The 27,211-nt window shown below is 38.4% G+C and overlaps 1 protein-coding gene across 1 annotated transcript in view; it reads left to right on the plus strand.

The window, feature by feature from the left end:
• The first annotated feature begins 2,205 nt into the window (after positions 1 to 2,205).
• Positions 2,206 to 27,211, plus strand: part of ANKRD50 (ankyrin repeat domain containing 50) — a 43,579-nt gene continuing 18,573 nt past the window's right edge. Inside the window, exons 1-2 of the mRNA XM_030863897.2 lie at positions 2,206 to 2,338; positions 3,846 to 4,799. Coding sequence (XP_030719757.1) covers positions 4,288 to 4,799 — 512 coding nt within the window. The 5' untranslated portion in view covers positions 2,206 to 2,338; positions 3,846 to 4,287. The remainder of the gene's footprint in view (positions 2,339 to 3,845; positions 4,800 to 27,211) is intronic.

Raw genomic sequence — 27,211 nt, forward strand, 5'->3', positions numbered from 1 at the left:
TCTCAAAAATGCCCTGGTTTGGTCAATAAATAGGCCCACTAAGCCAGACTTTTTTTTTTTTTAAAAAACAGTGGAGATTTCAGACTTTTGGTGAGAGAGACAGTAATTTGGCCGCGAGGAGTTGGAAAGAGCTTACAAAATATCATTGCTTCATATCAAAAACTGGTGAGATAAATGGATATTCTGAAAAGAAAGAATGGCTATAGCAGTCCCAAGTTTCTTTTGCCATCTGTGTCCATCCATCTTTATAACCTAGCACTATGCCCAGCATAATACCATACCTGTAGTAAGCCTCTAAGTAAGTGAGTGTGACAAAAAGGAACAGACATGCTTTACATGCAAGGAAACTTGCTACATACCTACAGGGGTGTGAAGGTCACAGTCCCTGCTTTTCAGAAGTTCTTCTATTAGGGAAAGCAAAAAGCCATAAAAATGAAACGTGAAATAAACTTTAAAGTGAAAAAAATTCTAAATGGGTCTGAAGATTAATTACAGCTTAGTTATTGCTGAAGTTATTTAGAACAGCTTTCCATGATGGTTAGTTACCTTAAAAAAAATAGGCTCACTAAATCAAGTTTCTGTAACTTCTCTCCCTATTGGGCAGAAATTATTTTAATTATTGTATTAGCAAATAGTTTAATGGAAATGATTAAACGATGTACATATCTCTTATTTAAAATTTTCTCTAAGCATATAATTTTACAACCATGAAACTGAAGGAGTCAACTTTTCCAATGACAATAATGTATGGCAAACAAGTTAAGTGGTAATTAAAATTGCTTAAGCAAACTAATATCAAAATTGTATCTTTTTAAAAATCAATTTTCATCACTCTAATTCTTGAGGATTTATACTCTTCTGCCTTTTTTGCTTGTGTTTTGGAAAAGAACCTCAGAATTTGCAACAAATGTGTTAAAGTTAAAGATTGAGATCAACAAACCTCAAATGCCATGGAGAGCCAGGGAATAAACAGAATGGAAGAGTAAGCACAAGCACAATCCATTTTTCCAGTTAAGAGTGAGAACTAAACTTTGGAATTCCTAAAAACAGATGGGAGACTGGCTCAACATTTAAGAAATAAGCACATTTAAATTAATGGAGAATGGGAGGAAAGCTCATGGTTTTAGCATAAATAATAACATAATAAAGATACATTTCCTACTCCATCAGTTGACAGTACTTTCCCAGCAGAAATTTGGAATCTAATCCAGGTCCACGTGAATGCAAACAACTGGCTTGTCTAGTTCAAAAGTAACTGCCCTGTGGTCAGGTCCTCTAGGGCAGTTCATGTTATTCTGCATTCTGACCTCGACCATGGTCTTTTTCTCATATAGTGGCCTCTGTGGGTAATCAATCGGTCCAGAAGGGCAGGGGCCTGAGACCCAATCGTGATTGCTTTCAACCTCCATCTGGCCATGTCCTTCACATGAGGCAGGTGGGAACATCGCCCCACACCCCTACGATTTTTAGTTTTACAACCTTCTACCCGGTCTTTACTTGCTTCTCTTAGCCCCAGACTGAGAAAGTTAAAGCATCATTTTGTACAAATTGGAATTTAATAGATTGAAAGGGGACCCGGATGACAGGAATACAACGGGCCTGGAGTGGCTTTTGGGGACAAGAGGGTTAAGGGAGTGGCAAGGGGCAACTCTCCCAGCTCAACTGCCCCTCCTAGCATCGGACACGGCCCCCAAAGCCAGCGGAGTCCCTCAGCCTGGAAGACAAAGGAAGGCTCAGGGCCGACTGGTGAAGGGGGGGGCAGCGACTCGCGTGAGCTCGGGGACGCGAGAACGCAGCCCCCGCCCCCTTCTCCGCCCCGTCCCCGAGAAAGGCGGAGCCCCGAGGCCGCCCCCAGAAAGGTCTCCCCGCGGCGCAGGCAGCGGGTCCCAGGCGGCTGCACACGCCCAGGCACGGTTGGCGACTGGACGGCGCGGTGGGGGAGGGGCGAGGCAAGGGGGCGGAGCCGGCGGCCGAAGAAAGGCCTGGCGGCCGGGAGGGGCGGGGCTTGTGCCGAAGGGGCGGGGCTGCTGGGCGGGGCGGAGCCGGCCGGTCCGGGGCTGCCTGAGACAGTCACTGCCCTGACGACGACGGCGGCGGCGGCTGGCCATTGGGGGCTGGGAGGAGCACAGCCAAGGCTGCTGGGGCAGCTGGAACTGGCAGTTGCCGGGGGCCAAGAGGAGGATCAGGAACCCGGAGCGTGCTCCGGGCCGGGTGGAGGAAGCGGCTGCAGTTGGAGTCTGGGGAGCGCTGGCGGCGGCGGCGGCTTCTCAGCGAAGCAAGTGTCTGAAGCTGAGAGTCCTCGGCGGCGGCGGCGGCGGTGGCGGCGGCCGGGACCGAGGTAACCGAGGGGCGGCGGCGGCGGCGGTGGAAGCGAGGCCCCACGCTCAGGTCGGATTCTTGGGGGCATGTGCCTGGGGCTACGACCTGACCCACCCAGCCACCCTGTCCAGCCTCCGGCCCCAGACCCGACTTCTCCCGTCGTTCCGTCGCGGGCCGGGCGGGGGCGGGAGCGGCGCCCGGGGTAGGGGCGCGGAGCTGGACGCCGACCGGAGGCGACCCCTCCTCAAGGATTGGCAAGGACGTCGGGCACCCCCTCCCCCTTCAAAAGACACACCCCGATCTCGGGGCGGGGCGGGGTGTCGAGGCGTTCCCAGCCTTCTGGAAGGAAGACCTCGGTGTGCAGGCAGCACCTCCGTCTGTGGCCTCTCCAAGGTGGCCCCCCTGTGGCTCCTTGGGGCTGTTGAAACCAAAGGTGGTTCCTGTCGCTGGGAATCCCGGAGTTCCTTTTGTCTATCAGCTGAAACTAGAGGCCGGAACTGTAGGCGAACACCCACCAGTCCTGAAGCCCTCTGCTCCTTATCCCTTTCCTGCCTGGAGGGCATGCAGCCTTTTCTCCGGCCACAGTAGTAGATTTCATTCCTAACCCCCCTCCGAAACGTTCCCCCCTTCGGCTCAGAGGAAGGAAGGATTCCCATAGTACGTGTGTTTGGATTTATCTTTCATGTAAGCTCACCCGCCTTTTTTTCTTTCCAATCCATTCCCATCTAGCCACAACCCTGATAATCATCCCCTAGGTTTTTTGCAAACTATCAACAAAGAAGTGTGGCTAGTCGCGTAAACAGAGTCCTTGACTGGCTGGGCTGTGCAAGTTAATGGAGCTTCCTGAACTGGCGCTGTTCTACCAAGCTGGTTGGAAAGACCTTTTTGGCTAGAGTTAAGGATGTTACTGCATGTGCCTAAAGTCTTTTTTTTTTTTTCTCCTTTCTACAGTGAGGTTTTAAAAATCCAGGGTAACTTGATTAAAGTGTAGCTGTTTGGGAAGCCTAACTATAGAGGCAGAAAAATACAGAAAGGAAAATGTAGTTATGATTTTGGGGTAGTTGTCCAACTTTTTGAAACTGCCAAAGATGAAGTGAATGGATTTTTGAGATTACTGTAACTGGTAAATTGTATTCTTTGATAAGTAAGCTTTTAGCATGTGATATTTCGCACTGAGATATTTTTGTTTTATTTTAGTTACTGGTGGGAATTATTGATTACCTGGACATCTTAAACCGAGAAGCGTGTGAACAGGTTCATTAAGAATCTATCTTGAAAAATGCATTTTATGAATACTTTGAATTAAGGAGGTGTTAACAGTGGTTTGCCATTTTTGCCACATAAGAGACAGTAATCTGAAACAGTTCCCTCCCTGGCAGTTGCCCATATACTTAAAACTGGCAGGGTCTAGTACTTTGAGTGACTATACTTCAACAAGGAGTAGAGCACTAACAATCTACTGTATAAATGTAATCTCTTTGGTAGCATTTACTATAATGGACACCTTTTCTGCATCTAATTTTCAGATACAGACTTAACGCTTGCGATCTGGAAAAGCATTTTGTACAAATTGAAAGATTGGGCTTTCTCTTCAGTTTTCCAGATGTATTGTCTCATCTGCATACTTGAAACATCCACAATCACATAAACTCCAGATGTAACCATGGAGTTTTGTGACCCATCAAGATATAGGAAAAGTGTTGGCCAAGGTTCGGAACCAGGCAGTTTTCCATCAGTTCAACAATTCATATAAACTAATATATTCTCTGCTGATGATCAGGAATAAAGAGCCAGATTAAGTCATGCACATTCTGTTGGCAGATGGACTATGTGGCTGTTGAATTTTACTGTAACTGGTTACTCTTGTCATTCAAAGTCAACTTAATATGCAAGTTACGTCCTAATGGATGTAAAGACCTGTGTTGATGTACCCAGATTCTAGCAAATGTTGACGCTAAGAAACCTATTATGACTAATCCTTGGGAAGAGAAAGTCTGCAAAATGGCTCAAACGAGTTTACTGCAGGGGAAGCAGTTTTACTGTAGGGAGTGGGTTTTCCACAAGCTTCAGCATTGCCTCCAGGAGAAAACTAACTGCTGCAACAGTGCTGTCAACACACCACCCCTTGTAGTGAATTCTGGGAATAATGCTAGTGTTGTCTCTGGAAAAGGAGCTGCCTGGGGTGTGTTATTGGTAGGAGGGCCTGGCAGTGGCAAGACAGCCTTATGCACTGAGCTCTTGTGGCCAAGTTCACCTACAAGCTTGCAGAGAGGTTTACATCGCCAGGCTTTGGCCTTTCATTTCTGCAAAGCCCAGGACTCTGATACTTTGTGTGTTGGAGGGTTTATTAGAGGTCTGGTTGCCCAGATCTGCCGCAGTGGACTTCTCCAAGGATATGAGGACAAGCTAAGGGATCCAGCAGTTCAAAGCCTCCTACAGCCCGGGGAATGTGAGAGAAACCCAGCTGAAGCATTTAAAAGGTAACAATAAGTATGTCATGGTGTTCTGGTTTCTGTGCAAAAATTAAAGTTTTTTTTAGTTTTTTTGTGTTTGTTTCTTAACTTTGCCAGTGCTTTTACTACCGCTGTATATTTGGGGATAATCTGTGGTTATGAATACACCTGTTTACTTTGTTGAAGGAAATAAAATGTAAGCTTTGTATTGTAAGGTTATAGATTAAAAGTATATCTTTTACTTGTTTAATAACAGAATGTGAAGCACTGAAGAAACTTAATTTGAGAGGTGTGGTATTCTTGCAGACTTTTTAATGTGTAAGTGCTGTCCAGTAAAACTCAGGGCAAATCTGTTATCTTTTGCTGTGAGCCATCAAAATCAGCGTTAGAATTGTTATATCATTCTTAAATTAATGAGGAAATAGGTTAGGCAATACCTGTATCACAAGTATGAGATGCCAGGTTTGATGGACAGTGTTCAATATGGAATCACTGTGTATGGAATCAATAATGCAGTCTTTAATATTAAACTTAACTTTTAAGAGACTTAAGTCTCTGTACATAAACAGCTCTTTTCCTCTTGACTTACTGCTTTTTCTGGAGATACTATCACTAGTTGAAGAGCTGAGTTTTCATTTCTTATAAGTAATTTCATAAACTGCATTTATTGACACCTTAGAAAATGTTTCAAAGAGCTTATAGTCTAAGTTGAACTTAGTCTAACTAAATTATGTAATTATGCAATTTGTCTTATTGGAATTAGCTATGTAAATTTCTAATACCTTTAAATATTTAAAATCAAGTCTGATAACTATATTTTTGATATATACTGATTCTAAGCAAATCTTTCTCTATAGTATCAGATTTTCTTGAAAAAGATCCTTCTACTCAGATGGATTTTCTGTAATTTTTTTTCTGTAATTTTAGTTACTCATTGAAGGGGAATAACAAGTAAATAGAGCTGTGTGTAAATTGATTTTTATTAATTTTGATTTTCTGATTGACAGAAGGAGCTAATCACTTTATATTCCCAGTCTGTACTTGGTTAGGGAAAACCTAGTCTTTCCACTTGGACCATTTTGGTGCTCTTACTAATCTTCCACTGGATCTTTCAAAAACTTGGGTCACTTTCTTTTTCATTAAAGTAATGAATCATTAAATAAATTAGGTAACTTTGATATTGGAGAAGCTGTTTCTGATAATTCACAGAGCTACATTTCCTTCAAGACTGCGAAGCAGTAAGATAACCATAGTCGAATGCAGACATGAGATCACAATTAAAAGTTGAAAAGAAATATTTTTACATAGTGTATGGCATTAGATGATCTAGGCCTCTGCTTTTGGACAAATAGTTAAGATTTCATTGTGGGTTTTATTAGTGACTGATTGACTTGTTAGATAAGTCCTTTAGAGAGTTTTGATAGGAATGTATTTTTGATAGGAATTTTATTTAGGCAGGGTTAGATGTAATTCAACAAGTAGACAATGGAGCAAAAGGTAATTATTTTCAAAAAGTTGCAATATTTTGAGGGAGACAGAGCTGGAGGTAATTATAACATGATGGGAGATGAAATATAAACAAAGAAAAGTATTTTTTTTTTCATTTTTGACAAAAACAACCTCCCAAACCAGTTTGTGTATTGTTACTTTCTTAACATCTAACACTTGATAATATTGATGGCTTCATATATTCATGTGTGAAACAATTTAGTAGAAATAGAAAATTGATAAAGGTAAATCTTAGTTCTTCACAGGTCCACAAAGTTGGGGAAATTTCAGAGTGATTCAGTAATTAATGCTTTTTATCTGCTTTTCTTCAGTTTTACTTCCTAATTTTTTATCCCTATTTTTTTCCCCCTTAATGATACTAGATACAGTATGTAGTGCGGCAAGCTAACTTCTTACATGAAGTCACGTAGCTAAGTGGTAACTTGTTAATTACCAGTTTTTTGAAATCACATTTTCTTCACGATAATTAAAGACTGAAAGGAACTTTATGTTAATCTTAAACTTCATGTAAATATTGCTACTTCTTTTTCTTCTGACATGGTAGAGTATAGTCTGTTGATTCTGAGATTTAGTTGTCAAATTTCTTCTGACATCCATTCATTCTTACAGCAAATGTTTATTGAGAGCCTTTTGTGTTTTAAGCACAGTTCAGCTGGAGATATTTATTGAGAACTGTCTGTGTGTTACGTGGAATTCAGATGTGGATAAATCAGTGAACCGAACAGACAAAATACCCTGTCTTCATGGAGCTTTAAGTTCTTACGCTAATATTTATCTTATTTCTATAAAAAGAAATAATATTGATACTTCGGGTATCAATATATAGATACTTGCTGTAGATGCAGCACGTGAACATTTTAACACAAATGGAATTAGATCATCTGTTGAAGAGAATGATGAATGAAGACACATTAATTTCTTATTTTTGTTCTTTTCCATTTTTCTTCGCTGGTTAAAGTGAAAAGCTATTGTTACTACCTTTAGAATATATATATTTTATCTGTTTCTGTTGGTGGAACTAAGTTGATGACAATTACATTTTTACTTGTTTTGAGAACCAAATGCTGATTTCTTTCATTCTGCCTCCCACTTCAGGCTTTTATTGCAAAACTTTGCCTTTTGTGTTGAATTGTCTTTTCTAGAGTTAATGTCAGAGGTAGAGTTTCCTAGTAGTCCTCTAACTGTAAAATAAATTCCAGTTGTTTTTGACAGAAGGATCAAGGCACCTAAGTTATGGAATGAGGGAGGGGCTAGTGGTTTTAGATCCTGTGATTGGTTTAGAAGCACAACTGAAGATGGTTATTTTTTCAACCAGAAACTTCTTTCTGAACTTTACTATCATGGTCCTTGAACCCCCAAGGGTCTTTTTTGGAGAGTTAGACGGATGTGGAATGGAAGTACAAAGCTTTGTTCCTAGTGGATATCATTCTCTTTTATTTCTGGTTCACAATCTGCAAGGCCAGGTGAGAGTCAATTCTGTGTGTGACGTCAATTTTTCTGAGTCGAGTAAAAAGATTTTGTTCTGTGTAATGTTGATAGGAATTAATTAAACATCTTCAGTGGTACCACAAATTAAGTGTAAATGGAATAAAATCATGATGAAGAATTAAGGATGAATGACTCTAAACTTTGAGCATTTAGTAGAAAAGTCATCTGAGAAGTGGTGAAAGACAACAATGGCTTGTTAGAAAAGGATTGGGAGTTGGAAGACTGGACTGTGACCTTTGTTTTTATGTTGAATAAGAATCCTTGGGCTTCCCTGGTGGCGCAGTGGTTGAGAGTCCGCCTGCTGATGCAGGGGACACCGGTTCGTTCCCCGGTCGGTTCGGGAAGATCCCACATGCCGCAGAGCGGCTGGGCGCGTGAGCCATGGCTGCTGAGCCTGCGCGTCCGGAGCCTGTGCTCCGCAACGGGAGAGGCCACAACAGTGAGAGGCCCGCGTACCAAAAAAAAAAAAAAAAAAAAAAAAAAAAAAGAATCCTTGAATGGTGAAATTTTCTTTCTAATCTTTTTATCTCCCTCTTGAACATTTTATAGTTCTTCACTGGTATCTCTTTAGATTTTTAACTTCTTTTGTAATTATTTATGCATACATGTTCTGTAATCTCCTCTATTAGGCATATGTTTCTTCGTGACATTATTCATGACTGATTAATATTTTATGCTTACCATAGCGCTTTGAACAGCACTTTGCATATCGTAAGTGCTAAATGATTATCATTTGAAGGAGTGAATAATACTACTTACCTATCTAGAATGTGCTTGAACCTGATTGAAGGACAGCTGAAGTGCTTGCATAAGAAAGGAAATTGAAATGTTATATCATTTAGGTCAGTTTTAAATGCAGACCAGACTGGTACAGTGATTATTAATTTATTAACCTGCTGTCTGCTCTTTAGCATGTATGAATGTGGATTGGTCCAGATAGTTTTACGTGGCCAGATGTCTGTCTTCTGTCTTAACTGTAGTATTAAGAGTATACTCCAAGTATTTTTGGCAAACTCAACAAAGGGGCAAAGAACAGAATGGGACTGGAACGTGTGCTTCCTTCTTACCCTCAGTTGTGGGGTATTTTCAAGGCAAAATATTTCCTTTCCATTATCTGTCTTGAATATCTAAGACTATTTAAGATAACCATCATTATCTATTCTTAAACATTGTTGGATTAAAAGGCCTTGTAAAGGTGTCTTTACAGTTCACATTTTGAATAAAATAAATGAAAATATAATTTTCATAATCAAAATTCTACATTTCTTTTAGTGTAATAGTGTCAGTTTCCACTGAGTTGTCTGTTGCTTCTAACTCTTATGTTATTTTGACTTTGATATGGACTTCCATGCATTCAGACGCTTGCACTTTCCCTTCCTAAAATCTTTTCCTTTTACCCTAGCCTTTCTCTCTCTTTTATACTTCATGTCTAAGTGCTGCTTCCTTTGGTTTCTGGTACCTTTATCATTTGCTGAACTAGTCCTCAGCATTTAATCAGTTCTGTAGTGGCATAACATATTGCTCCGTATTTATACTGTTTAACATCAGCCACGTTCTTAATTCTGCTTGGCCATTTTTTTATTTACTTCTTGATAACTCAGACTTTATTTTGGATCAGAAAGAGTAAAGTAGTGCCCTATAGGTTGAATATATTTTTTATCCACTTCAGGAAATTTCACACACCTATCCAGATTTGGGGGTTTTCTTGAAAAAAAATTGGAAATTTTGACGGTATTAGCTTTTCATTTTTTTTGAAGCAATAATCTGGTGGCACTGTGTCAGCTGCTGTCTTTATGTGGGGCCTACACATTCTAATTTGATTCCGTCTCCTCCACTCTCTATTATTCTATCCCAAGACTACTTCGTTTGTTTATATATGCCAGCCTGGCTCCTGTGGGCATTTGCAAACGTGAACATGTTTTCTATTTCTCTGAGTAGAGAAACACTATAATTTTTATCTCCCCCCAAATTTGCTATTATATTATCTTGAATTTGTACATGCAAGTACTACTACTTCTTCCCTATCACCTCATTTTATCTTAGCGTACTAAAATCTGACTTCTACGTCTACATGTTCACAGAAAGATGTTTAAGCATAATAGCTTCTGAATCCACTACTCAGTCGATCTTTAGCCTTAGATGATATATGTTAGGACTTTCTTCATTATTTGTGCTTTCTTGCATTCAGAATCTCCTGTCTGACTGTATTCTTTGGTGGCCCTTCCTGTAGGTTGTCTCTGGCCATTTGTCCAACAAAGCTTCCTTAGATCTTCTCTCTTTGTATATACGCTCCTTCAGTAATTTTATTTACTTACATGGCTACCAATGCTCATGTCTAATGTGATAGCAATCAGATCTACATCAACAGCCTTTGTCTTCATTCTGATCAACATGTATCTTTTCACTGGAGTGTCTGTCACCTTCCTCTGTTCAATCCAGCGTCTCTTTTAGCATTTCTCTTCGTTGACTCATTCATTCATTTCTTTTTTTATATATAAATTTATTTATTATTTTATTTATTTATTTTCGGCTACTTTGGTTCCTTGTTGCTGTGAGCGGCTTTCTGTAGTTGCAGTGAGCGGGGGCTACTCTTCGTTGCGGTGCGTGGGCTTCTCGTTGCTGTGGCTTCTCTTATTACGGAGCACGGGCTCTAGGCATGTGGGCTTCAGGAGTTGTGGCACGCGGGCTCAGTAGTTGTGCCTCGCAGGCTCTAGAGCACAGGCTCAGTAGTTGTAGCACATGGGCTTAGTTGCCCCGCGGCATGTGGGATCCTCCTGGACCAGGGCTCGAACCCATGTCCCCTGCATTGGCAGGCAGATTCTTAACCACTGCGCCACCAGGGAAGCCGCATTCATTTCTTAAACAAATAATCAGCACCTGCTATGCGCCAGATGTGTGCTAATGTCCAGATAACAGGACTAAAGTGGTGAGCCAAACAGGACACTGAGCTCAGTGGGGGGAAATACATTGAACAAATAATCACAAAAATAAATGTAAAAATGGAGCTTTAGTAAGTGCTAAGAAGGAGGGACACAGGCTGATAAGAAAGCATGTAATATGAGGCTTGATCGTTGTCTTGGGTTCTGGGAAAACTGACTCTCTTATCTACGTTGTTCCATAATTACTCTTATTTCCTAGACCCTTTCTACTTAAAAGTATGATCTTAAGATCAACAATAGTGGCACCACCTGGGAGGTTATTATAAATGCAGAATCTTGAATCCACTGAACTGAATCTGCCTTTTAACAAGATTCCTAAGTGAATTCTGTGCACATTGAAGTTTGAGAAGCACTGCCCAGGCTAGATTCTAGAGTTTTCTTTGATTATTTTCTATTATATTTCTCTATTCTACGGTATTTAATCTTTTTCTTGGAATGGTTCTTGAATTCTTTTCCCCTAATCTAGAATTTTTGTTCATCACGTCCTGGGTGCTTTACTTAACCTTAGCCTCTCTATACGTAATTCATTTTGGTAACAGTTGGCCAATTAACTGTAGTAAAACAGTGCTTTCTTTAGGTCATTCCTCTGAGCCTGTGATAACCTCTACAACAAATTTAAATTTCTCTGCTTGGCTTTAAAAGCTCTTCATAATTTGGTTCTCTTCCATCTAAAGTATGTATCATGTTTCCAAACTTCACCAGAACACATTAAGCTCATTTATTCTTTCAAGAAATATTTTTAAGCATATGAGACAATGTTAAAGTCGACAAGAGATATGGATAAGAATAGTCTTATTTTTCTTAGTGTTTAGTAAGAACTTGATATACATAGTAAGGATATGGACCTTTTGTTTGTTATATATTTTGCAGATTTTTTTTTAGTTTGTTTTTTAGCCCTTAACTTTGTTTTTAGCAACTTTGCTTTTAGCAGTTTTGCTTTTTAGGAAATATCTATAAAGTATAATGGCTTCTATACAATGAAATGGTTTGATTTTATAAAGTAAAATAAGTAAATACTTATTTTTCTCCCCTTAAAAATAATCTTTGAAGTGTATTCTGATTGGTGGCCTGTCTTTACTGTCTAGTTGTTCTAGTGATGTCTTTGACCATACTATACAATTGTTTTAAATTTCAAACCAGGGCTTCCCTGGTGGCGCAGTGGTTGAGAGTCCGCCTGCCGATGCAGGGGAACCGGGTTCGTGCCCCGGTCCGGGAGGATCCCACATGCCGCGGAGCGACTGGGCCCGTGAGCCATGGCCGCTGAGCCTGCGCGTCCGGAGCCTGTGCTCCGCAACGGGAGCGGCCACGACAGTGAGAGGCCCGCGTACCGCAAAAAAATAAATAAATAAAATAAATTTCAAACCAGTTTCTTTCTTTCATGTTATCTTAATCTCAGAAATATGCCTAATGTCATTTTTTTTCTATAACACATGTAATGTAGCTAAATATAGTCTTTGGTAATAAAGTAGAATTTGAAAATGTTCATGTAATTACTTAATAAAAATAGGTATTAATTAAGAGAACTAATTACATCTTACTTGTGGTTATCTTGAGCAATGATTTGGAACATTCCAAAAACTGGTGACCTTTTACAGTTGTGACTCATGATTTGAATATATAGACACTGGTGTGGATTGAATTATCTGCTTTTGTTCTTCTTCTCTCCATGTATCCTTGGTCTTTGCCATGTGACATTGCAGTCCTTCTGCTAGAGGAGAAGCGTACTTCTCTGCCTTTTGATTTCGGCTCAGCCATGAGATTTGCTTTGGCCAGTGGGATGTTAGTAGACGTGACCCAAACAGAGGCTTAACATGTGCGTGAGTGATTGGGCTTGTCCTTTTTGTGTCTCATTACCTTCAGAAGAACATGTTCTGGCGAGCTTGTTGGTCCAAAGAAGATGAGGGAGGTGTGGAGTAAACCAGACCCAACTGGAAGCTTGACTCCACGCCTGGAGTACAACGAACTCATAGACACAGAAGTATAAATGATTGTTATTTCAAGCCACTGCGTTTTGGGGTGGTTGTGGTACATCACTGTTGTGGAAATAGCTAACAATACAAAAATTAAGGAAATAACATTTCAAATAGGAAATCGTTAATTTTCATCAAAAATCTAGGAGTCCTCATTGATTCTTCAATTTCACTCACCCCCTACACTCAATCCGTCAGGTACTTTTGTTCTGTTTCCAAGATAAAACAAATACCTCAACTTTTCTTCATCTCCATTGCTGCCACTCCCATTATCCCTTTCAGTGGTGTCCTAACTGGTCTTCTTCTTGCTATTGTTGTCCCTCTTATCTTCACAAAGCAGTTAAGGATAATCAGATCTTGTTAACTGTCTGCTTAAAACCTGCAGTTAGCTTCTCACTACCTTCAGAATAAAATCTAAGCTTTACATGGTCTAGTCCTTACCTAGCCTTTGACTTCAGCCTGTACTGTTTTCAGCCTTGTTCATTGGTTCTTCATCCACATTGTTCTTATTATTGTTCTGAAATAGGTCACCTTCTGGCCAGCAGATTTTTGTATGGCTACTTGCTCTGGTATCACTTAGTGCACCAGCTTTAATGTTACCTCCTCTGAGGTCTTCCCTTCTCCACTGAATCTTTACAAGTCTCCCCACCCGGTCATTTTCTTAAATCACAACATCCCACTTTGTTTTCTTTATTTCTTAATTTTTAGTGTCTATCATGATTGGAAATTATTTTGTGCATTTGTTCACTTTGACTTTCTGTCTACCTTCTGGAATGAGCAGAGTACTTGTCTGTCTTGTGTCTTTATATCTCCAGGGCTTAGAATATAGCAGAGACTCAGTATTTCCTGAATTAATGAGTAACTGTATTTTACGTTAAAATGTTATAATTTTGTCACATTGATAATTTGTATTGCTCAACCACATTCAGCTTTGAAATATTCTATTTTCCTGTGGAATAATACTATACATATAGATTATATAGTTATAGATGAAAAGTATCTAAAACCAGTATTTTTGATGATTTCATTAGTGTCAACAATTCATATTGAAATTAATTTTTATCAATGGAAAATCTTTTTAATAGCATCAGATTTATGTTATGTGACGTGAGTCATATGAGGTCATAAATCCATAGTTTCATCTGTAGAATTCTTATCATTCTTTCAGCCATTGTCATTTAAATTTCATATTCACTTAGAAAGGAGAAAAAAACTTTTGTAGTTTAAATCTCAGCTAATATGTTTGTTAAATTGCTACTTTAGGGAGAGAAGCAACTTGCAAACAGAGACCTTCACAGGAATTTAAAGGGAAAAAATAATGGTACTAAAGGGGAAGAAATTGTAGAAAATAAATTTACAGAGGAAATGATAGATTGCTCCTACCGCCAAAGGTTCAGTTATACAGCAAAGTTAATAAAATTGAAAAACAAAGATGCATGTACTTCCTCATTTTGCCATATTTGCTCTAAATCTGGGTTTCCTGTTTCTGTTTTAAAGAAAAAATAATCCACATTTGAAGCCACCTAGGTATCCCGTTAAGTCTGATCTACTCATACCCCGTAGGTGACCCCTCCTGTGAGTTCACTTTTTATGCCTATGTAGTTTGACCAGTTTATATACATAGGGAGATATATATGTATATACACATACTTGTTACATGCTCTAGTTCTGTACATTTTTGATTCCACATCAGCAATTCTCAAACTTTTTTATTCTAGGTCCCCTTTATACTCTTGAAGATTATTGCACACACCAAAGAATTTGTTTATGTGGGTTGTATTTATAAATATTTGCTTATTTAAAATTTAAACTGATATTTAAATATGTATTAATATATTTAATAATAAATCTTTATTTATCTAAATAACATCTAAATAACATTTTTATTTAACATAAATAACATTTTAATGAAAGAATATACTGTCCAAGACCAAAAAAAAAAAAAACCACTTAAAGAGTGGCGTTGTTTTACATTGTTTTGCAAATCTTTTTAATATTAGGCTTAATAAAAGACAGCTGGATTATCGTGGTTCTGTTTCTGCATGCAGTCTCTAGAAAACTCCACTTTATCCTTGAGAGAGAACAAGAGTGAAAAAGGCAAATGACATCTTAGTTTTATTATGACACTGAATAGGGGACTCCAAGGGATCCCCAGACTACAATGTGGAAACCATTGTTCTGTATAAATAGTACTGTGTTGCTGGCACTATTCTGCAACATTTTCTGTGTAACACTTTTTTTTTATGTTTAGCCAAGTTTTTATATGTGGATCTACATGATTCACTTTACCATATGGTATATAATGTCATCCTTTATACTATAATTCATTTGTTGTCACGTTGATACTCATTTAAGATGTATTCAACTTTTTCAACTTTACAAAACAGTTACGAACATTCTTGGGTATTCTGATGTGCATATACTAGGAATAAAATAGCGAAGGGTGATTCGAGGTTGAATACTTAGAAGTGAAATTTTGGATCATAAGGTGTGTATATCCATCTTCAACTCTGAGGAGATAGTACCAACTACCCTTTAAAATTACATCAGTGTATCCTCTTGTAGTACTGTGTAATTTGAGTTTCCATTACTCTACTAGGTCACCAATACTTGCCATAATGTCAGAGTTCTTTATGTTCTGGAAAGTGAATGTGAAATGGTACCTTATTTCCTTGATCCTGTGGCTTGTCATTTTGCTTGTGAAATTTTTGTTTTGAAAGGTACAAAAAAGAATAGAGTCAAATATATCAGTCTTTTCTTTTTTAAAATTGTTTTAGTTCTCGTAACTTTAATAATTTTATTTATTCATTTATAAATTTATTTATTTTATTTATTTTGGCTGCGTTGGGTCTTCATTGCTGCCTGCGGGCTTTCTCTAGTTGCAGCGAGAGAGGGCTACTCTTCGTTGTGGTGCATGGGCTTCTCATTGTGGTGGCTTCTCTTGTTGCAGAGCACGGGCTCTAGGCGCGCTGGCTTCAGTAGTTGTGGCACGTGGCTCAGTAGTTGTGGCCCGTGGGCTCTAGAGCGCAGGCTCAGTAGTTGTGGCGCACGGGCTTGGTTGCTCCATGGCGTGTGGGATCTTCCTGGACCAGGGATTGAACCCTTGTCCCCTGCATTGGCAGGTGGATTCTTAACCACTTCGCCACCAGGGAAGTCCCTCAATCTTTTCTTTTTATGATTTCCTTTACACTTTGGCCTTTTTGGGTCTTAATATTTAAAAACTTGTTTTCTACTTGATTATTCTAGCAGCATTTGTTGAATGGCTAATCTTTCACTATTGATTTGTAATACCACTGCGGTGAGACACACACACACACACACACACACACACACGCATGTATTTCCGAGTTCTCTATTTTACTTTGGTTTATTCGTTCATTCATTGATTTATCATATATGTATTAGATACCAGGAATGCGCCAGATGCCATTCTTAATACTGAGATGGATTAGTAAAAAAGAAGTGGCAAATATCCTCTGTGTTTATGGAGCTTAAATTTTGAGGGTTGGGGTGGGTGGTTAGTAGAAAAATGAAAAGTTAAGAAGATAGTATATAATACGTAGCATATCACTACGCAATAAGTGCTACGTGGAAAATCAAAGCAGAGTTAGCATGGTAGGAGTGGTGCGCTGAGTAGGTTGGGGGAGGAGTGTTGCTATTTATGTAGGGGAGGTTAGGGCATCCTGAAGGAGGTATCCAGACTGAGGATATATCAAGTGCAAAGTCTTGAGGTGGGAGTTGGCTTAATATTATCCAAGAGAAACAAGGGGGAGCCTGTGTGGCTGGAACAGAGTGAGCAAGTAGTTGAGTATATGAGACAAGTCGAGATGTAGTTAGGAGTCACATAATGTATGGACTTGGAGGCCATTGTAAGGACATTCATTTTTCCTTTGAGGAGATTGGAAGCCATTAAGTCTTTTAAACAGAGTAGTGAATGAAACATCATATGACATGATTTTAAAGGATCACACTAGCTACTGTGTTGAGAACTGGGGTGGTAAATGTGGAAGCAAGGAAACCAGTAAGTGGCCAGTGCAGCAGTCAAGGTGAGAGACAGTGTACTTGGACTAAGGTGAAGTAGAGGTGGTGAGAAGTGTTGTATTCTGATTATTTTTAAGATTGACCTGATAGCACACTGGAAGGTGGAATATGAGAAAAACAGAGGAGTAAAGGATGGTTCTAAGATACTTGGCTTGAGAAGTTGTAAGGATGGAGTTGTCTTTTACTGAAAAGAAGAAGACTGACAGGAGCAAGGTGGAGTTTGAGGTCAGAAGTTTCGTTCTGCATATGTTCAGCATTAGACGTCTGAAGTTAGGTAAGCAGATTTACGAGGCTAGATTCAAAAGAGAGGTGCTGTCTCTATATATCAGTTTGGTTTCAATGGAATATAGATGGTATTTAAGAGCATTAAGTAGCTTATGTAAGGAATGAATGTAAATAGAGAAGAGAGAAGATCCAAGATCTGAACCTTAGTGTACTTCCAACTTCAAAGGTTGAGAATATATGAAGAAAAAGTAGCTAGTATGAAAGGAGCAGAAAGCCGGGTGACAAAGTGAAGACAGTGTCTTCAGAAGGAGGAAGTGATAAGCTAAGTCAGGTATTTGCTGAGTTGAGGATTGATTTTAGTAACATGGAGTTCTTGGGGTATAGGTGGAGTGGAAAATAAACCTTGATTATAATAAGATCATGAATAAGTGAGAGGAGTAAATAGGCAGTAAATATCGGCAGAATTTTTGAGGCATTTTGCTGTAAGGAAGGGGAGCAGCAAAGTTGAATAATAGCTGGAGAAGGATATGTGTTTGAGGGTGATAAAGAAGAGATGAGATTGATGATTCGAGAAAGAAAGGGTAAAGTGCTGGAAATAAATCATTGAGAAGGTAAGATAAGGAAGGATCTGTTATTAGAGTGGGTGGGATAGGAGCACAGATGGTTCATCCATGGTTAGAGGAGGGAAGGCAGTGTATGTAGATCAAAGTGCAGGTGGGTTGGGAGAGTAGATGTTCCAGTGAGTTTGTGGAAGTTCTCTTCTAATTATATATGCCTAGAAGGGTGTGTGTGTGTGTGTGTGTGCATGCACACATTTTTATATTAAATGTTACTTATACGTATTTAAATAATTTTTTATTATCTAGGAAACCAGGTCGATAGTTGCAAGTGAATGTGGGGAGTAAGGAAATCATGGAGGTTTGAGAAGAACGAAGTGTAAAATATCATCTAGGCAAGTGGGGCATGGTTAGTGTTTCTCCAAGTGCGGTGTAGGCCCCTGCAAGGTCAAAGTTATTTTTAAAATAATACTAACACATCACACAGTATTTGTTTTTTCACTCTTGTTCTCTTTTGAGGGTATAGTGGAGGCCACATGAGAGACTGAGTGCACGAATACTCTGGCTGAGATTTTGATGAGGGTTGCATTGAATCTTTAGGTGAATTTGTGGGAATTGACCTGTTTGCAGTGTTGAATCTCCTAACCCATGAATATATCTCCTAATTCAGTGTTGAATCTCTTAATCCATGAATATCATGCTAACAATAGTATCTAGATTATTTAAGTCTGTATTTATTGTCTTTTTCCTCTAAATTACCAATCATGTATTTCTGCCCTTTTTCTGTCTGATAATTTTTGTTCTTATGTCAGACAGTGTGTTAAATGACTAGAGCTCCAGATAATATCTTTCATCAGAGAAGGTTTTCGTTTTTCTCATTTGGGCAGAGAGAGTGAGGGGCTGATATAATCAGGGATGGAGGTGGGCTGGGGCTCCTTTGTCGTCTTAGTAAGACTGCTAGTTTATTCCTATTATTTTGGTGTGGACCTTCTAAGCTTTTGATTGAGAGTTCCAAAAGGACTTGATAATTGAGTTCTTCCCCAAGAAATATTTATTTAGTCCTTTGACTTCCTGCCCCTTATACCTTCAAATTCTAACAAGTGTCTTGAAGGGGATGGGTTTTGTGTTTAAAGCAAGTACCCTCCCATTAGCAGAATTTTGTCTCCAACATACAGACTATGGGAGATTTCATGCTGGCTTTTAGACACACTCATCCTAGTTCCCTAGCTTTTTAAATACAACCCAGAATTTAGCAAATGTACCTTGGAGAAAATCAGCCTCTTGTTAGGGACACCTCAGATTTGCACTTTCTCTGAAAGAGACATAGCTGACCTCTGAAAGTTGTGCTGATTTTATTCCTCTGGTAGAGTCCCTCAGGGTGGCCCAAGCCTGATTCTCAGTCCATACTTAAAATCACTGTATGCCTCAAATCAGCAAATGACCCCTGAGGAGAAAGTAGCAGGTGGTTTGGTTTTTTGTTTTTATTTTGCTCATTTTGGATCAACTCCCATCCTCTGGAGTTCTAATTCATTTTGTTCTCTTGCTTCAACAGCTTTCTCCTATCTTTAAAAACGTAAATTTTGTAACGGATAACATTTTTTTTCTAGCTATTGCAGCGGGAGTTTTGGGCTGCTGCCACCTACTGCATTTTATCTGGCAGTGGAAGTCCCTATGAGGAAGATTTCTCTGGTTCTCTCCTGTTTTATTTGATTTGTGGCTTTGCTTGTTAAATAATTCCTTTTTTAAAAATTGGATTTTATTCCCTCTTTTATTTATCTGAATATCACAACTACATTTTCTTTGCGTTCTCTGGCAGTTTTATAAGTTACTTTCATTTGGACATGAACACGTATTCCGATTGTTGAGTTTGCTGCTTTCTCTCTGAGCACTATAAATTTTGTAATTTTTTTTTTCACTCTCCTGTTTGGTTCACGAACACTTCTACCTCTGCTCTCCTTGCTCTGATTGCTGATTGCCTCCACCACTCCCCACCCTCAGTGCAGTCTAGGATGAGGGCCAATAATTGAGATACAAAGCTCACACTCCAAGCCGATACAAGTGATCTTGTAGATTTAGTCACTGACGCTTGATCATTTTAGGTTCAGTTCCTGTCTCCAAGGAGGCTGATTTTTTGCCCTCCCTGCTGCTTCTTAAAAGCCATAGCCCTAGGCAGTAGTCTGTGCTTTTTGTTTCCTTCTTTCATTAGTAATAAGGAAAGCCCCTGTTCCAGCCCCTAGTTTCATACAGTGAGTCTGAGTCCTGTTAGTAGAGGCAGGACTACTACCTCGCCCCTTTTACTTCCACCATCTAACCCCCAGGCTGCCATTGCAGACAAGTTTGACAAGCTCAAGTTTTCGGTTCACTCACAGCATTACGCTTCTTTTCTGTTTCTGATACTTTGAAATGTTTATTTTATTTTTGACTCTGGTTATGTTTTTCTTATTTCATTTTGTTTTTATATTCCATCATTCCCTGCTATATTTTAGCAAAGGGGAAACAGTGCATAAAAGCATGAAGTTACAACAATATCTTGGTAACAGTTTAGAGGGAAATTTTACCCTACATTTTGGCCAAGCTCCTTACCTGATTTTAATTATCAGTTGTACTTATTAGATTTTTTTTATTGAGTATATAAATTTGATCCCTAACTGGTTTGAGGTATCTTATACCCTGTTCCACATTTTCACATGCTTTAATTTACTGGAGGGTAATTTCATTCCTAAGGAAACAAAATAGGGAAACAACCTAAGTGTCCACTGACTTAGATAAATTGATAAAGAAATTTTGATATGCATATATACACATAATTCAGCCATAGTAAAAGAAGGAAATTCTGCCATTTCTGGCAGCATGGATGGATCTTGAGGGCATTATGCTGAGTGAAATAAGTCAGACATAGAGACAAATGCTGTATGATTTCACTTGTGTTTGGAATCTAAAAAACCCAACTCATTGAAATGGAGATCAGCTTTGCAGTTCCCAGAGGCAGGGGTTAGGAGGTGGGGCATTAGGTGAAGGTGGTCAAAAGGTACAAACTTCCAGTTATAAGAGGTGTAATGTACAGCATGGCAACTATAGTTAGCGGTACTGTATTGTATATTTGAAAGGTGCTAGGAGACTAGATCTTAAAAGTTGGGAAAAAAAAATTATTAACTGTGAGATGATGGATATTAACTAAGCTTATTGTGGTGACATTTTACAATATGTACATATATGTGTTGTATACCTTAAACTTATACAATGTAATATGTCAATATATATCTTAATGAAATGGGAGAAAAAGAGAAAAGTAAAACCTGTGTTTGTTTTCCTAAGACAAGATATATTAAGTAAGAATTATTAGAGATTTAGTTTTTCTACTTCTCATCTTTTTAAAACACATTTATTTTAAAGCATAGCCTTTCGAAAGAATTTAATCATTTCATTAATAAAATGATGGGCCAGTATGTCAGCATTGTACTTCCAGATGGTTTTGGAAAGTGCTAGGTATTTAGGATTATTACCCTTCTAGGTAAACTTCAAATGTATAATATTTTGATGCTGAATTTCACCAGATAGTAGTGAGATTTTAGACGGCAGAATTCAAAGTGGGTAATCTGGTAATATTATGTATAATTTTTTTTTTGGTTGAAAAAACTTTCCTTTCTCAATTGAATTCCCTTTGCAACTTTGTGAAAAATCAGCTTCCTGTATTTATACTGGTCTGTTTCTAGACTTTGATGTGTCTGTCTTTTGCAAATACCGTACTATTTTTTTAAATTTACAGACTTTATTTTTTTAGGTTCACTGCTTTTAAGGGGAACGTGTAGAGAGTTTCCATTTATTCCCATCCCTGCACACACACAGCCTCCTCCACTATCGACATCCTGCATCACAGTGGTGCATTTGTTATAAGTGATGAACCTGCATTGACATATCATTAATACCCAAAGTCCATAGTTGACATTAGCGTTCTCTCTTGGTGTTGTACATCCTATGGGTTTTAAGAAATATATAATAAATGTATCCACCATTATTGTATCATACACAGTAGTTTTACTGCCCTAAAAATCCTCTATGCTCTGCCTATTCATCACTCCCTCCTCGTAGCAACCACTGATCTTGTCACCATTTCCATAGTTTTGCCTTAAGAATGTTTGACAGTCAGAATCATATAGTATGTAGCCTTTTCATATTGGCTTTTTTCACTGGGTAATATACATTTGATTCCTCCATGTCTTTTCATGGCCTGATAGCTCATATCTTTTTAGTGCTGAATGATTTTCCATTGTCTGGATGTACCATAGTTTATTAACATTCACCTACTGAAGGACATCTTGGTTGCTTCCGAAGTTTGGCAGTTATGAATAAAGCTGTTATATACACCATGTGTGCAGGTGTTTGCATGGATATACTTTTTCAGTTCATTTAGGTAAATACCAGGGACACAATTGCTGTTTTGTATGGGAAGAGTATGTTTAGTTTTCTATGAAACTGCCAAACTGTCTTCCAAACTTGCTGTGTACCATTTTGCATTCCCACCAGCAACGAATGAGAGTTCCCATTGCTCCACATCCTTGCCAGTATTTGGTGTTGTCAGCGCTTGGATTTTGGCCATTCTAACTTATATGTCGCAGCTTGTCTTAATTTGCAATTCCCTAATGACATATGATGTTGAACTTCTTTTCATACGCTTACCTGCTATCTGTAGCTTCTTTGGTGAGGTGTCTGTTCAGGTCTTTTGCCTATTTTTTATTCAGTTTGTTTTCCAGTGTCCAGGTATCTGCCCCAGGTAAGTAAGTGCTTGCATTCTGTGTCTGCCTGCAGATGTCTGTGTCACCTTAGATTTTGGGCTAGTTGGTTGCCCTGTGACCTAAGCACTCTCGTAGGTTCATGAAAAGTCTTGAACTTGCAGTTTGCCTGGCTTATTTTGTTGTAAGACTGGGAGGGAGGCTCTTAACTAGTTCTCTACTCCTGAGGGAGTGAGCCAGAGAATGAGATGAAACTCAATGTTCAACAGTGAAAACCTTAAGAAACTAAGTATTAAGTATCTAAGAAAACTAAGAAATTAAGTATCTGTCTAATAGTATACTCCTTACAATACTTGTAGGAGCTTTTAAAAGTTAATTAGCCTCTTGAGAAAGAGGCAGTAAGTAAATTCACTGTATTAAAAAAAAAAAGGATTTCATTTCATAATTGCCCTAATGGTCTTTTAGCTGCCTTTCTGCCTGAAAATCAGAAGGCCAGCTGCAGAAGCATGATGCTGCCAGCGCTTATTTTCAACATAGAATTGAAAATGGGGGGAGAGCTAGCTCAAGGACTTTAAATTAAATTCATAAAAGTATTAATGTAATATATATTGCCTGAATTTTAATAATGCACCTAAGAAATGTAAGGCATTTAATAACATTTAATAACGTACCTACACAGGTAAAATCCTGCGGCACACTGCTGGTTTTAAAGATGGTGGTTATCTTTGTCTGAATGTGATAATCTAATACTATCACATGATCTCATTTTGAAGATAATATATACGTATATATTCACAAACAGAGGAAAATCTGTTTTAGACTTCTAAAGCACTCTTGCTTTGTGTGTGTATACTTTGATGGGATTGTCATTTATAAAATGATAAAACGTAATCTGGTAGAGATGTGGATCTGTGTGTCACTTGGTGGTGTAGGTATCCCCATATGGTGCTTTTGATGGAATAAATAAAGGGAAACTGAATATGGGAATTCTGAGTCTAGAAAATTTTTTATCTAGTGTTTCAGAGTAGCAGTTTTCCTATTAATTACCATTCATTCATGAAGCAGATTTTACTGAGTGTTTGTGATGTGCAAATAATGGTTTTGAGTGCTGGGAATCTAGCAGTGCACAGGACAGGCGCCATCCCGGGGGAGGCAGCACGGAAGTGGAGGAGCTTCACCCCAGCCTTACAGTGAAAGCGGTACACGAGATAACGCAATAAATTACTTTGAGGATGGGATCAACACTGCGAAGAAAACAGGATGAGTTGTTAGAGGAACAGTAATACACGATGAAGGCCATTTAAGACACGGTGACCAAGGAAAACCTCTTCAGGGATAAACTTTGTGTTGAAATCTGAAGGAAGAGAAGTTCGGCCTCAGGGAGCTTTCTAGGCAGAGGGAGTACCAAGTACATAGGCCCTGACTGGAGGAAAGCTTGCTGTTAGGACTGAAAGGGGGACCAGTGGCTGGAATAAAAGGGAGGACTCAGGAATTAGTCCTAGGATTTTGACTTAAGAAACTAGGGGGGTGATGGGATACCACTAACTGACATGGGGAAAATGGGTGGGGAGGAACTTATTGGGGGTAAATTGAGAGAATGCTTCTTTAAACATGTTAAATTTGAGACGCCTGTAGGACATCCACATGGAGATGGTAGCAGACAGTTTTGAGTTTAGAGGTGATGTCAAGACTAGAAAAAATTACTCAACATTTTTAAAGCCATAGTTTGGCTTCTGGTTTTGACATGACTGACTAAGGCCTGGGAAATAGTCTAATAGCAAGAAAGTGAAACTATGAGAGACCTGTAAACCCCAGCCTCAAGATAAATGTGGAAGTTAATACCAAACTGAGATGCAGACAAAACTGACACAACATTTACTCTTTGAAATAAATGTATACCCTGAACATCATCAAGAGCATAAAGACCCTCATTTGGAACCACAGAGGCAGGTTATAGACTTATGCTAGAAGTTTCCCTGGACCCAGTTAAGCAGAATGGAAGAACAAAGAGTGCTGGGAAGAATGAGTCTCACAGATGAGCTCTGTGCAGGAGTCAGACATCTGGGGGTAATGGCGAGGGGGCTGTGGTGAGAAAGGCCTTGTGTACATCCCCACAGCTTCTCAGCTTAATTGGTTGGGGAGAAGTAGAAGCGCAAAGAAGTTGTTCATGCCCATAACTCTGAGTCATAAGGAGATTCTTAGAAGCCTGTACACTGGACACACTAACCTGCAATTGCTGATCCAGAAAGAAGTTACCTTACAGAAGAGCTGTCACAAGATATGTAAAAATATATCTCAAAACCAGTAGGGAGAAGGGGTCTAAAAAACAGCACCAGACTAGGACTTCCAAAACTATGTTGAATAAGAGTGGCGAGGGTGGACATCCTTGTCTTGTTTCTGATCTTAGAGGAAATGCTTTTAGTTTTTCACCATTGAGGACGATGTTGGCTGTGGGTTTGTCGTATATGGCCTTTATTATGTTGAGGTAATTTCCTCTATTGCCCATTTTCTGGAGAGTTTTTATCATAAATGGGTGTTGAATTGTGTCATAAGCTTTTTCTGCATCTATTGAGATGATCATATGGTTTTTATTGTTCAGTGTGTTAATATGGTGTATCACATTGATTGATTTGCATATATTGAAGAATCCTTGCATCCCTGGGATAAACCCCACTTTATCATGGTGTATGATCCTTTTAATGTGCTGTTGGCTTCTGTTTGCTAATGTTTTGTTCAGGATTTTTGCATCTATGTTCATCAGTGATATTGGTCTATAATTTTCTTTTTTTGTGACATCTTTTTCTGGTTTTGGTAATGGATAAAGAAGGCACATATATACAATGGAATGTTACTCAGCCATAAAAAGAAATGAAATTATTTGTAATGAGGTAGATGGACCTAGAGTCTGTCATACAGAGTGAAGTAAGTCAGAAAGAGAAAAGCAAATACCATATGCTAACACATATATATGGAATTAAAAAACATGGTACTGATGAACCTAGTTGCAGGGCAGAAATAAAGAGGTAGACATAGAGAATGGACTTGAGGATGTGGGGTGGGAGGGCGAAGCTGGGGTGAAGTGAGAATAGCATCAACATATATACACTACAGAATGTAAAATGTTGGCTAGTGGAAATTGGCTCGGTGCTTTGCGATGACCTAGAGGGGTGGGATAGGGAGGATGGGAGGGAGGGGATATGGCGACATGTGTATGCACATGGATGATTTGCTTTGCTGTGCAACAGAAACTAACACAGTATTGTGAAGCAACTATACTCTAATAAAGAGCTAGTAAAAAATGATTTGCTTTGCTGTGGAACAGAAACTAACACAGTATTGTGAAGCAACTATACTCTAATAAAGATCTAGTAAAAAAAAAATCTTATATTTTTAACAGTCTATTTTAAGTGAATAACAACTTAAGTTTGAAGGCATAATAAAGCTCTACATTTTACTCTTCCTCCCAAAAAAAAACAAAAAACAAAAAAAAAAAAACAGCACCAGAAATGCTCACCAGAAAAATATTGCCATGGAACAAAAAGAAAACCGTAGCCAAACATATTGTCTTAAATGAAAACATAATTAATGAGCAATTGCCTGACTTCAACAGTTGCATGAGGCAGAGATATAAGTGCTTGGAAAAGAGATGGTGAGACAACAGAATGAGATGAAACTTAGCCAAAATATATATGGGGATTTACTCTGTCTGTGAAAAGAGAGATATTTCAAATCAAGTCAATAAGAGAAAGATAATTTAGTAAATAGTTTGGGGATAACTGTGGAACCATGTGGGGAAAAAAATTGGAAACCTAGTTCACATCTTATGTCAAAACTAATGTGATTAAAAAATAAAATTTTCAAAGCTTTTGAAGAAAACATGAGGAAGTGTTTTTTTTAACCTTTAGAGTAGGGAAGTCCCCTCAGAAATGAAACATATAAAATCAGAATTCATAAAAGAAAAAAAGACTGATGTGTTAACATATAAAACTCAGAATTCATAAAAGAAAAAAGACTGATATATTATATAAAAGTAAAAAAACAGAGATATTGTACATTTTTTAAAAAAAACCCTTTAAAAGTCAAAAGAAAAGTAACAAATGATGGAAAATATTAGCAACAAAATCATTTTCTTAATACTGTCTAAAAAAGAGAAACATTAATCTTTTGGAAAATGGATAAAGGATATGAAGACACAGTTTAAAGAAAAAGAAATAAAACTCCTAGACATTTGTAAATAAGATTGACCTCATGATAAGGAAATGTCAACTAAAAGCATAATGATGCCATTTTCTGCATATCTGTGGAAAATAATGTTAATTGCTATAATGGAGGGGCTAGGGAAACAGGCACTCTTACGCAACTGTTGGGAGGGTATGGTTATATAATTTCTAGAGGGTATTTTGACAATATCTGTGAAGATATACACAGATATGGCCCTTAACCTAGCAACTCTAATCCTAGTAATATGTCCTACAGATATACTTGTATATTTTAAAATGGTATGTATAAGAATATAGTAAATTTAAACTGAATCATATGAATAATCACATTAAATGTAAATGGTAAATACACTAGTATAAATGGCAGTTTGTCTGATTTAGACAAAAATGTAAGATCTAATTATATGTTACCTAAGACAAATATACATAAAGAGACATATAGCTTAATTAAAAAAAAATGAAAAAATATATACCTGACTGTTTTAGCTTACTGCCCTTGGGTTCCTTTGTTTTTGAGGCAGAGATAGCAGTATGCTGATTTTTTTTTTGAATTTTATTATATTTATTTTTTTATACAGCAGGTTCTTATTAGTTATCCATTTTATACATATTAGTGTATATATGTCAATCCCAATTGCCCAATTCATCACACCACCACCCCCACTCCTTGCCATTTTCCCCCCTTGGTATCCATATGTTTGTTCTCTACATCTGTGTCTCTATTTCTGCCCTGCAAACCGGTTCATCTGTACCATTTTTC

Source organism: Globicephala melas, chromosome 5, assembly GCF_963455315.2.
Source record: "Globicephala melas chromosome 5, mGloMel1.2, whole genome shotgun sequence".
In the NCBI taxonomy this organism is placed as follows: Eukaryota; Metazoa; Chordata; class Mammalia; order Artiodactyla; family Delphinidae; genus Globicephala; species Globicephala melas.